Raw genomic sequence first — 12,957 nt, forward strand, 5'->3', positions numbered from 1 at the left:
TCCCATAGAAATATAAGAAGGGAATTGTGTCTAAGACTAAAAGCAAGAAACAGCTACTAACAATTAGGAAAGACAAGAAGAGATCTTGGCCTGTAACGCTTTATAATTACCCAATATAATCCTGCTCAGAAAAACTAACACCAGCTTGTGCAAAAAGTATTATTTGGGTGAAAGGTGATTTCCCATGACAACTGATACCTAAACCTCCACCTCCCATTTGTTCAAAAGTCAATTTCTAAATTTAATTATCTTCTCAGTAAACATTGAGCTCTTCTGCTTGGTCCAAATCATCTTCCCATCTGTTGTGCAAATAGAAAGAAAATAACTCTCTGCTTGGGAATCTTTCTCTGATGCTGAGTTCTTTCATCCTTGCATGACAGTGAACAAGAAAAATAATATAACCCAGATAATGTGTAAGAGAACCAAATACCTTCCCAGAGCCAGAGATGTTGGTTGTTATCAGCTTCTCAATTCTCTTCTGAGTCATTTTGTAACAGAAGCAGTAATTCTGCATTCCATTTCCTCTTAAGAGCAAGCTGGCCAATCGAATGACCATGGCTTTATATTCTCTACTGTATACGATGTAGGCTTTGTTGGGTGTGATGTGCAGACAGTAAGCTGTTCAGGTCATCTGTAGTTTCAGTTTCACCTGACTTGGTTTTCACACGCAACTTTGACGTTCTGGTTGTGAGCCTGCCCTTTAATCGCTGAGCCATCCCTCCAATCTGTCACGCACAAGTCTAACCACAATCCTCTTGATCTTACTGACCAAAAGAAATATGTGATATGTATTTGCCACCGCCTTGTTAAAGTTGAAGGTAATAATTTTAATGAAAATGTGAAAATGCTTAAATATAGATAAATTATAAGCTATCAATAATCCCTTAAGTATTCCAAAAGCCTTTAAAATCAATGAGCATTTTCTTTAAAGTAATGCTGGATTTCTGTGTGGCAAAATGTTACAGTATCATAGGTTATATTTCACTTATCATTTCCTTAGGTAAAAAAAGAACAAAACACTTTGGAGTCCCAGTGATACCATATGCAGAATGTCTTGCGAGTAGTCTTAATAGCACTCTCTAATTGGAAACTTGTAATAAATTAATAAATTACTGTCTAGATAAATAATTTGTTCACTTAGAGTCACTGCAATCTAAAGCAAATAATTTTAAGTTCACTTATAAAAGGGATAGTCAGTTTTAAAGTGATTTTTTTTTCTCTGCCTAGTCTTTGAATTCTAGCAATCTGGAGTCAGGAGAAGGTAGATCTGTGAATTCAAGGCCAGCCTAGTTTACTGAAGGAGTTCTAGGCCAGTCAGGGTTTCATAGTGAGACCCTGTCTCCAAAAACAAACAAACAAACAAACAAACAAACAAACACAAAACTTCAGGAAGGCAAAGTTCCAGTGGAATGGTTGATTTGGGTTAGAGAATATCTAGTTTGTCCAAAGTTCCTGTGAAAACTGAAACTGAAAATACATAACTAAAGAATGGCATGTGCCCAAAGCATTTATACCAGAAGACTGACAGACAATTCTACATTTCTACGTATTTCTACATATGGCAGTATAGTAGCAGAGGGGAATAAGTGATATACACATATTTAGCTTGTTTTTCTAAGCTCTCTTTGCATGGTGACTATTTTGAAGTTAAAGATTATGAGAATCTAATAATCAAAAAAATGTTTTTAAATTCTGTATTATTTGTGGAAGTGTATCTCATCTCTTGAATTGTTTGGCTTTGTAAATAAAACAGTTAACTCTAAGCAATTTACTGCTTGTATGTTATCTAGAAGAGAGAATCTGAGGTGCTTTCTGTCTCAATGACAGAAGACATACATTTTGCAAACTTTATTTAATTGAAAGGTATGCCTTAGCTTAATAACCTTAGAATTAAACAGGCTTGGATTTGAACCTTCACCCCGGCTACCCTGACTATTAAGCCCATCAACCTTGGCCTTCCTGAATGTAAAACAGGGGCGGTATTCTTTTCTCTAGGGTATGTTGACAGAACTGAAAGAGATCATTAGAAAGAGTTAAGGCAGACTGCCTGACAAGCGCAAAATGACATTCAGCTGGTGTAAATTTTTCCTGTCCTCCATTCCCGTCTCTGCTCTTTTCTTTTTACATCCCGATAATGATGCTTCCGTTATTAAACTGGGACTGAGGGTTCATACACTTTCAGGAGCAAAACACCAAGAACAATGGAATCAAGAACTCGGATGGTTCAACCCGGGGCTTCTGAACTTGCTTACTCTTCAAAATTAGTTTTGTTGAAGGCCTGCTGTCAGACTTTATGATACCTTATACCAGTTTGAAACATCTTCCATACCGGAATTCTAAAAACTAAAAAGTAAACGTATGATATGGCTAGGTAGATAAAGTAATGTCAGGGCCACTGTGACCCCAGGTTTGGTTTTCCCAGAAACGACATAAAAAAGTGTTGAGATTGCAAGGCTGCTGGGAATGGCTGCACACAGTGGGCAGAGTCAGGATAACTCCAGAGAGCAAGCTAGCTAAACTCTCTGACATTGATTAACTCCAGGGTCAGCAAGATCATGCCTCAGGAAGGGCAGAGTAGAGAGCCATGGTAACATCGTCTGAGGTCAACTCCAGGCCTTCACACACCTCAACAAAAGTGTACCCACATACAGGCAAACCACAGGCCAATGTACGTGTAAAAATTAAATTAAAAAAAGGAAGAAAAAAATTCAAGGAAAATATTATTTCTTATAATAACATCTCATTCATCAGAACCCATTGGAAAATAGTTCATCAAACATTTAAGTATCCCTAAAACAAGTTAAAAATAAGGTTATTTAAACCATAAAGGGTTACCCATATAAAAGCAAACTATGCAATAAATAAAGGTGTTACTCTTCCGTTTTTTAAAAATTTCATCAGTGAGGAAAATAGTAAAAATTTCATGTTTAGCTGAATTCTCTGAATCAGGCTTTATTCTGGTTTTCCAACTTCACACTGACCCATTGCTAGGACCCTCCTTTCAGGACTCGGGTGAAATACAGACAGCTCCGCATATCGATGGAAAAAGCATTTGTTATAACATGAAAATTGCATTGTTCCTCTTTTGCTTTTCTTGCTCTGCCTAAGTTAAGTAATACACGCTTGGTTTCCTTTTGTGACAATGCAGACGGGGAGCTATACTCTGGAACCGCCGCCGACTTCATGGGCCGGGACTTCGCTATCTTCCGGACGCTGGGGCACCACCACCCGATCCGGACGGAGCAGCACGACTCCCGCTGGCTCAATGGTAGGTTGGATGTGCAAGGACAGAGGCGCGGGAACAGAACCTATTGTCACTGGAAAGATTTCCTTTTGCAGGACATACAGCTACTCTAGATTCAGGAGGCCGTTAGAATAACGGCGCTGACCTCACAACCGTGGGTGTGAGAAAATTGGGAAAACAGAAGAGAAGATTAAAAACTGAGGAAATATTTGCTCTGTGCCAAATGTGAAGGTTCTCAGGAGTCAGCTGTGGAAAGAAAGGGTCTGGGCTGAAAGCACGGAAGGGAGGCAATGGAAAAGATACTGTCTTCTGGGGCCACTACAACAAAGCTCAGGGCAGTAGCTCTTTTCCTCCGTATCTTTCTCTGCTCATTGCTTTGAGAGCATCCTTCCAAGCCTTGACGTCAAAACTCTTTTCCCTGCCAAGTGCATTATATTTCAGGGATTTCACGTGACTCTTATTGCTCTCATGCAAACAAGTAAACAAAAAACAACCACGACTTCATTTTATAGACAAGGAAATGAAGACCTACCTACATACACAGAATCCTGTATAGTTTTGTGTAAGGAGATCTCAGTTTTCCCCAAGTCAAGCACTGGTATAACTGCTTGAGAAGTAGATGCTTTTTGTAATTTGTTCTCACTTCTTAGTGTTTAAATCACGTTAGCATTACATAAAATGTGCAGAATGCACAAGCTTAAGTAAGCAAAAAGATTGTCATTTAGATTATGAATTCATCCTTATATGTCTGCCTATCAAGTTTGATGATTATTTTCTTTCTTATTGACTTGCACACAACAATCGAGTACTTATTTATAATGATCTTTATGATATTATGAGAGTAGCTTTTGTGATGTAGTTTAAAGTTTGATTTCTGCTTTCTCAGTCACATGAACTAATGTTGCCCCTTCCTAATGTCCCCCATTTGGAGTTGTGCGTTGTTCCGCACGCTTCCTTAAGGAGTGTCAGTTTATGGTGGGCTTCCTGCAGGATGCCAGACTGTCTTACTCTGAACGTCTGCTCCACCTTCACTGGGAAGAAATAGCAAAGCCCCTGCATGGCTTCTATATCTATTTGTCTGTTCAAAATAAAATTGATACCTGCCTCTGGCTCTCAGTGAAGCTTCAGGGGAGTGTAGGATCTTTATAAGAATTTTGTTTTATCAGCACCTTGCTTTAGAGCGATCACTCAGAGCATAAGACAGGACTCTCAGCACCCAAGTCTGCATCTCTTTCCTTCTGTGGCAAGGCTTCTATTGGACTAGTCTCTCTTGTAGTTAGGAACAAAGGCACAGAACCTGACTCACGTAGTCTTCCTGCCATTATTTCTTAATTTAATTGCTACTTTTTGTTGGTTATTTTATTGCTAGTATCTTTTAGCATTTTCTTTGTCATTTATTGTAGTGTGTGTGTGTGTGTGTGTGTGTGTGTGTGTGTGTGTGTATGTGGGGTGGTAAATATATATGTGAGTGTGCACATGCCCAGCGTGTGCTCTGTGGAGTCAGGAAACCACTGAAAGGTTTTCTTCTTCCAGCCTGTGAGAGCTGAGAACCAAACCAGGCCATCGCACTTAGCAGCAACCCCAGAAAGCCCCTTTACCCTGAGCCATCCATCCAGCACTTCTATTTCCTTTTGCAAAGATGTCTTCCCATGACTTGAAACTTGGATCCATTGTCCCATGCACGCTGTTTCTTTTATGTGTGCTCAAGTTCATTGTCTGTCTGGGACTCTTTACCTTCAAAATGTTCACCACTGTCTACTGATTTCAACTTTTACTCCAAAGCCTACTCCATGACCCTCTTCAAAAGGCACTCCTGATTTTCCCTGCTTCTCACCCAGCTCTGTCGAACTAGCCCTGCAGAATTTCCCACTGTGTGTTCTCAAAGCAATCACTCCTCTGTGGCCCTTACTTCTTGCTCTCGCTAACTTCTTTAAGTTAGGCTTCAGTTGCTGATTGTTGTTTTACATACAGAAAATTATGAAGAGCATTCATGACCGAGTGTGACTTCATAGTAATAAATGGGTATCAGGCATACAGTCAATTTTTTCACCCTGTTAGCAGCACAGGAAATATTGTTATGTCTCCATACTCTGAGGAGTTGGAAGTCCCAGTGAGGAACAGAGATGAGGAGGCCTTGATGAAAAGGGCATGTTTAAAACTCAAGAGAGAGCCGGGAAGAGAACTGTAAATTATCCACCACCAGTTATTAAAGCTAGCGTGGTTTGTGGGGGGTGCAAAGTTAGTAGGGAAACCCCTGTTTAACATCACTATCTAGTCTGTTCCCCAATGGAAATATTTGTGTGGGAGAGAAAATGTTTGTTTTTTTATTCAGGAACAAAGCGCCTTTGATCTACCAAGAACTCTCGCGGTCGTACAGGCTCTCGCTGTCCATGAGAAAGCAAATCAGATTAGAAGATGGACAAAGGAGAGTATAGTATCCGTTTCATTTTCATGGCCTTAAGGAAAAAGTCACCAAGCCAAAGCGGCTTTCATGCTGCACACACACACATGTTGACAGCTGGCGCTGAAGAATTCTCACTGTGGGAAAGCAGATCATTGTCCACAATGCTGTTCTTCAGCCCTGAAAATGTGTGGCTCATTTGAGAATTCAGTTATCAGTCTCTCAGCACTAAATGTGAGAACTGATTTTTTTTCCCGAATTAACAGAAAGGTTCCATCTGACAGAGTGCAGAAACCAGATTGCTCAGAGTGTGGAGATACTGGTGTCTTCCAGACAGGGCCAGAGGACTGCGAAACCCAGGCTTTGAGAAATCAGATACTATTTTAGGAAAAAATGGAAACAAAATGTTGACATATTCCTGCAAAAAAAAAATGAGTGTGTTTTGGGGCATCAGCACAGACCACAGAATCAACATTATTGCCAGATATAATGTACTGCCTGGTATGACATTTGTCAGGGGTCTTCAGGGCTGTTGAATTAATTTGGGTTCATGCCTTTATGCATTTCCCCAATTAATCCATTTCTTTTGGATGAGCAAATGAAACACTTTTATGTGGTTTTTAATGTTTGCTCACGCTGAAGAAAAACACAAATGCAGTTCTGTAGTATTCTATCATGAATCACCATGACTTTGTAAGTATAGCCTCCCTACTTTAATGCTTCTTTTAAAAACCAACACACCTTTATAACAGTGCCAATAAAGTTTTTAGTCCAGTTTGAACAAGAAAGAATTGCAAGAAATCATAAAAAAATCACAATATTTGAAATCTATGTATGTTTTTACAAATTAGTTTATGATAGCTGTCTTCATGCTTTAGGACAAACCCTAATTTAAGTTTCCTGGTGATTAAAATAACTTCTCATGTCAGGTAGATGCAACATGAGTTTAACATGTTCTAAAAGTCACACTTTCCCCTTGTGCTTCATAACTCCCTCAATAGGGTACAGTTTTAAACTTCAATTCCAATTTCAGCTTCTAGTAATTTGGAAATCAAGTTAACTTTTTCTGTGTATATTTGTGGTTAGAAAACAAATTCTGCTGCTCTTAGGGTAATCCTTCCTTAGCATTTGGTGGGCTATCTAGTTACTGTACCCTTCAGCCATTCATTCAGATAGATGGATGACTAGCTCAAGTTTATTATTATTTTTATTTGATGAAGACTGCTTTACACATTGTTCATGTCCTTGACTAATAGTGGAATGCTGTGTAATTTCAACGAAAATCCACCAGCTTCAAAATGACATTTCTCTTAGACTCTGACCTTTATCTGTGATGGAAAGATAATACGGACGACTTCCTATAATCACTATTTAAAACAAGTCATATAGCATACATAAAAAGCACAGTGATTCTGAACCTTCCCAGGTGTTTACACGTTAGCCTGCTCTGTCCTGTAGCGTGCTGCTTTGGCCAGGGAATGCCCGAGAATGTGTAGGGCTCCCTCTGTCAATGGTTACATTGGAGTGCGGGTTAAAGGGCAACCTGGTCCTGGCTTCAGTACAATGAAACCACACGGATCCTTGAGAGATCCAAGGCCTGGTGAACACAAACAGACCTAATTACATGCCCGGAGTGTGAGGCTTTCCCATTCATTGCAGGAAGACCTGTTTTCTTTTAGTGGAATTTCCTAAAAGGATCGTGCCTGTGGATAAACTGGCCCGCTTGTTTTCCTTCTCCCTTTTTTCTTTCTCTGTAATTGAAATGGTATGCAAGTCATCATTGACTTCCTCTCAGAGCCATTCCAGGATGGCCTGCCCTCATTGGAATCAGCACAACTTCCTCTGTGGTCATGTTCTAGGATATTGCACATTCTCGAAAGATTCGAGTTTCTCCACAGGATGCATTCTTAGAAAAATAAAACCAAGAAACATGACTTCAAATAAACGACAAGAGCACAGATTAATATTGGAACCAGAGACCCAGTCTTGAATCGCCTGTGAAATACTTTTAATAAACAGTTTTAATTCTAACATGGTTAAAGACATAAACCATGTCAGAGGTCCAATTGCATTGTTCTTTAATAAGTAAAGAAGTGAAGAACCTATTTTATATAATCTCGGAATTTTTCATGATTTCATTTTGTGTTATTTCAGTGGCTTGAGTAAACGAATATATTTCTCTGACCCTTGGAGGAAAGCCTCTGCATCAGGACCGCCTCCAGAAGCTGAGCATTCATGTAGTTAAAACAAACAAAAACAAACAAAATCAAAAACAAACAAACAAAGCAAAACAGATAACCAATTTGAGGACACTTCCCTTAATTCTTTGCCTAGCTGTGGGAGCTTCCTCTTTTATGACTGCATGCCTGTTGGTGTAGGGCTTGTGGAGCTATTGTTTAGGCACTCATGTTGTTGAGACTTTATGGATTCAGCTTCCCTGACATGTTTAGGAGATGCAATCTCATAGAGACATCCTGTTCCTCGGACTCAGTTTGGGGTGTGAGCTAGTCTTAAATGCATATAAACAAATAACATTGTTATTACTCCAACTGAGCGGATAGTATTTTTATATTTAGAAATACCCACATACATTTATATATTTGTATGTATATAAGTTTTAAAAAAAGAAGCCAGAGGCCATAAATTTGGAAGAGATGCAGGGGTTGGGGCAGGGGTGACTGGATACCTGGAAAGGGTTGGGAAGAAAGAGAAAGGGGAAAATAATTTAATTTAAAAATTTACTTTAAAGTATTACAGAGACAGCTTGGTAATGGTAGTGTATGCCTTTAATCCTGGCACTCAGGAGGCAGAGGCAGGTGGATCTCTGTGAGTTCGACGTCAATCTAATCTACAAGAGCTAGTTCCAGGATAGGTTCCAAAGCTAAGGAGAAACCCTGCCTCAAAAAAACAAAAATCAAACCAAAACAAAAACCAAGTATTACAGAGACAGCAAAATCGTCTTAAAGCCTTTTAAACAACTGAAATTGGCATGAATGTAGTAGCAAAGATTCCAGTCCTTTTAGCTTCTGATTTACATCTGCAGAGAATTGCCGTCATAAATTTAGTTAACATTGTTGGGGTGAGAGTGTGCAATATCAGAAAGAAAAATGACGCATTTTCATACATTATTATTAAACTTAAATAATTAGTAATATTTGTGCCACATAATCACCTATTGCATAGTCTGAAGAATTGATTACCAGAAAATGTATCTAATAAATAATAGATTTTTCACAATAATGTAATCTGTTTAATAAATAACTATGCACTATAGAATTGTTCTAGTATTTAAAGGATGATAAATTTACTAAAAATCACTGAAGATGGTTTTCTCTTAAAGAACTATACTTAACAAATAGCAACGTCACCCAGCCCCCATCACCCAAACTACATTAGTATAAGAAATTTGTTACTTTGAAGCAATTGTGCTTGAATAAATCAATAAGGGTGAAGAGTTATTTGCAATAAACTTAACACATTTTCATGCATATGATAGAAAATGAATTTTCTTTATAAAACTTACCCAAATGAAACATTTAAAATATTTTAATATTTTGAATGACGCTCTAAAAATTACTGTTCTCAAATTTGGCGTAATGCTGTTTTGAATCACTTCTTGACGTGCTAATAGAATAATAAGAACAGAAAATAAGGTAAGCAGTGTTATGTTTACGGAGTATACTGACATTTTTAATTAAAATTGCTTGAAACAAGATGAGGTAATAGCTTAGAAAATTCTTGGAAGCCCATTTTCTTTTCTCACTCATCCCCCCACCCCATTTCTCTCCCTCTTGATTTAGCCTCAGTTTGATGAATACTGCTCCTGTCTGTCCCAATTTCCTCTTCCTCTTCACCGCATTCAGAGCCTGGTGGGCCTCAATAGGGATTTACTGCTGACTCTGTAATCTGGGTCCTCTGTGCAGAGGCAACAGCAAGAGCTTTACCCAGCGAAGGAGACGCCATGACAATGCCTGTAACCATGGCGCGCTTGGCCTCCCTGACATGGCTCTGAAAGCTTTCCCTCTGTGAGGACAGAAGCCCGCTTGCAAATTGATTAGTTTCTGGCGGCAGCCTGATTGTTGACCCGGGCTTTGTAGAGTGGAAAAACAATCAGATTAGTGTGTGGAGGGTAAACGACCAGTGCACACTTGCGTGTGGCTTGCTCGGCTATTGAAGCCATGAATGAGGTGAAACAAATTCCCTTCTGAGAAGGCTCGGCAGAGGTTAAGTATGATGAGCCTGGGGGATTAGCGGATCGTAGCCAGAGAAAGCTGAAGCAGGGGAATTGATGCCATTGAATCTTTATGGCGTGGACCGTTTCATAAGATAGAGTTAATAGTGACATCGTGAATACGAGGAATAACTTTACAACATGGTTGAATATTGTGTGTAGGCTTTACACAAATGACTTAAGAGTTCGGGAGTTTCAAAGTAGAAGGGATTTATGAGAATCCAGGTGACCCGATGATATGTCAATGAAAAAAGCTATAAAAGAATCTGCTTTTCAAGGTTGATAAAAGATGCACTTTCCCTACTATTATTTGACCTATAGGTGTCTTATAAAATTTAATCAAAGAAATAAGGCAAATAAATATTGACTCAAAGATATATATTATGCATTTATTTTTATTCATTTTAGTCCAGACAATTATGCCCACAAATATTATGGGCATGAAAATCTTATAGGCAAATGTTCTAAATAAAATGCCTGATAATTAAATTTTATTTTAATAAAAATGTATTTTTTTATAATTTCCCTAACATTTTAAACCATATATAACTTCTTTCTCCTAAGAGGAATTATAGGTGTCTCCCTAAATACCATGCTATCTGATAGCTATTTTAATGCTTTCCCATTCAAAAGTTATGTCTTAATTTAAAAACACATCTAGGTTTCCTGTCTGCCAGGTCCTCTCTCCTGTAATTCTAGGGCCTCTTTATCATTAAACGTTACCATAACCAACTCAAATAGAGTTGGTGGTAGTCAACTTTGCTATTTTTGGTTGATTTTTATTTTTAACATTACCACTCTCCCGGTGGGATTTAAACACTCCACTGTGATTCCTGGGAACACTTAATGGCACGTTTGTCTTTACCACAAGGCCTATCATCCAGCTGCATAGCTCTGGGTGCATGAAATAGGAACCTCTTTAATGAAGATGCCTCATGAGCCTGCAGCAAACTTTACCAGTATACGTCAGAGTCCCACTAATTCCCTATAGGAATATGGGAAGAATTCGCTCTGTCTTCTATGTACGTAATATTATATATATTATATATATATATACATATATATATATATGGTTTCGCAATATTCCATGTTGTTTTCTAGGTAAAATAGTCTATGTGGGTACCCAGAGAAGAATGTGGTTCATGGAAATGCTGCAGTAACACACTACTGCTGATAGTCTCTGCGCCCCTCAGAACCAAAGACAGTCTCAGATATCATTGCTTTTCTGGATCTCTCCAGCCATTTTGTTTTATTTGATAACACTTTTGCGATATGCAGCAACTAACATGTTAGAGAACAGCGAATATTTTGCCTTAAAAATAAACAATAAAATTATAGTGTATTTGACAACATTATCAGGTAATTCTTCAAAAAATAACAAAGGATAAACTTCAGAAATTTTTCTCTTAATTTTAATTCTAGTGTGTGCAGTGCTCAGTACTTAACTGCCCCCATTAGTGTTTTAACATAGTCTAGTATGAGAAGACAGTGATGGCCTGATCACTCTAGGGAAACCATCTTTTCTGCTTCCACATAGCTTAGCTTTTAAATTTTTCCACAAGGAAAGAGCCATCCAGAAGCCTTGGAGTGTTGGTAAGATACCAGGAGCTTCTCAAGATACTGTTTTATTTGTGCCATAGATGAGCAAGTTAGGCATAAACTATGCCCAAATGCCCCTTCCTCTTTAAAACAAGCAACAGGAAGGTCCCTCATTTCTATAACATGGAGATCGTGGATGAGTTAATTTACATAATGCATTTGGAAAAGTAACTATAGTCACCAAACACAAATAAAAACAACAAAATTCAGTTAATGTTAGTTGGTTTCAAGACACTTGGGAACATTTTGTGGACTCAAAAATATCTACATACAACAAGCCATTTTGAATGTGTTCAGGCTTCGCCGTGAACTGCGTGTTTCAAGGAAAACACAGGAAGTGACTTAAACCACTACCTCAGGCTGAGTCTGTAAGATTTATTTTAATGACGCCCACACATTCTGATGAAAATCAACTGACCACTCTTTACCTCCCAAGGAAAAGACCTTGAAGTTGCTTTCCTGCCAAGACTGCTAAGGAATGTTTGTGTATGTGAGGTGTTCTTACAAGGGACAGTTCAACGTATAATGTGGGAGTAGCCATCTGAGTAAATGAATTAGACAAGCCTTTTTCCTCCCAAGTTCTAAGCAATACACTGATTATTCCATGGAGCTTTTGTATCAGACATATGTGTTGCATTTGAAATTGCATACGTTTGATACTATGATTATTTATAATGTATTAAAAACAAAGATATCCCCCTGAATATGAGTTATAGCTTCATAGAGTAATTTAATAAATTAAAGGAGCACAGTGTTCTTCATTAGAAGCATAGTCTTCATTATTTAGAATGATGATTTGTTAAATCATAACTGTTTGGGGGTTTAGTGTAGGCTGACAACATAAGGGATCCATCAAAACTGTGCCTCTTCAATATGTGTATAAATTTGTCTACATTCATGTAAGCCAAACACAGTTTTTTGTTCATTTAATGACTAATTATAAAGGATTCTAGGGCTTCCACATCAAAGAAAGCTGCTCCTTTTATATATTCATAAAATTCTGACAAGAATGTGTACAGAAAATTAGTGACAGCAAGTTAAGTTTTCTCTTGGGTTGCACACAGCCTCTTTAGCTTACCATATAATGTACTATTTAAATTATGCAGTTATGTTTGCAGCTTGTGTGCTGTTCTATGACCCATTTGGACATCAGTGAACTTCTGTGTCATTTGTCTAAAAGTTAAGCAGTTCCAAGGCTGATATCAAGCTGAAGTCAAACTTCCATGGAGGTAGAGCAACCATAGTAAGAAAAAAAAATGAACACATTATACATATCTGCTAAAAGACAGAACACACAACGCACGGCAATGAATGGACAAAGGGCTTGGTGGCCCAAGCCCTTAATTCTAACACCTAGGAGGTAGAGGCATGTAGAATTCTTGATTCTGAGTTAGGAGCCTGCCTGGTCTTCTTGGCTAGTTCTATTCTCTCTCTCTCTCTCTCTCTCTCTCTCTCTCTCTCTCTCTCTCTCTCTCTCTCTCT

At 38.3% G+C, this 12,957-nt stretch overlaps 1 protein-coding gene across 1 annotated transcript in view; it reads left to right on the forward strand.

Annotated features, from left to right (window-relative positions):
- Window positions 1-12,957, forward strand: part of Sema3a (semaphorin 3A) — a 208,591-nt gene that overhangs the window by 128,290 nt on the left and 67,344 nt on the right. Inside the window, exon 6 of the mRNA XM_005358326.3 lies at window positions 3,149-3,268. Within this exon, the coding sequence (XP_005358383.1) occupies window positions 3,149-3,268 (120 nt within the window). The remainder of the gene's footprint in view (window positions 1-3,148; window positions 3,269-12,957) is intronic.

The sequence above is a fragment of the Microtus ochrogaster genome, chromosome 26, assembly GCF_000317375.1.
Source record: "Microtus ochrogaster isolate Prairie Vole_2 chromosome 26, MicOch1.0, whole genome shotgun sequence".
In the NCBI taxonomy this organism is placed as follows: Eukaryota; Metazoa; Chordata; class Mammalia; order Rodentia; family Cricetidae; genus Microtus; species Microtus ochrogaster.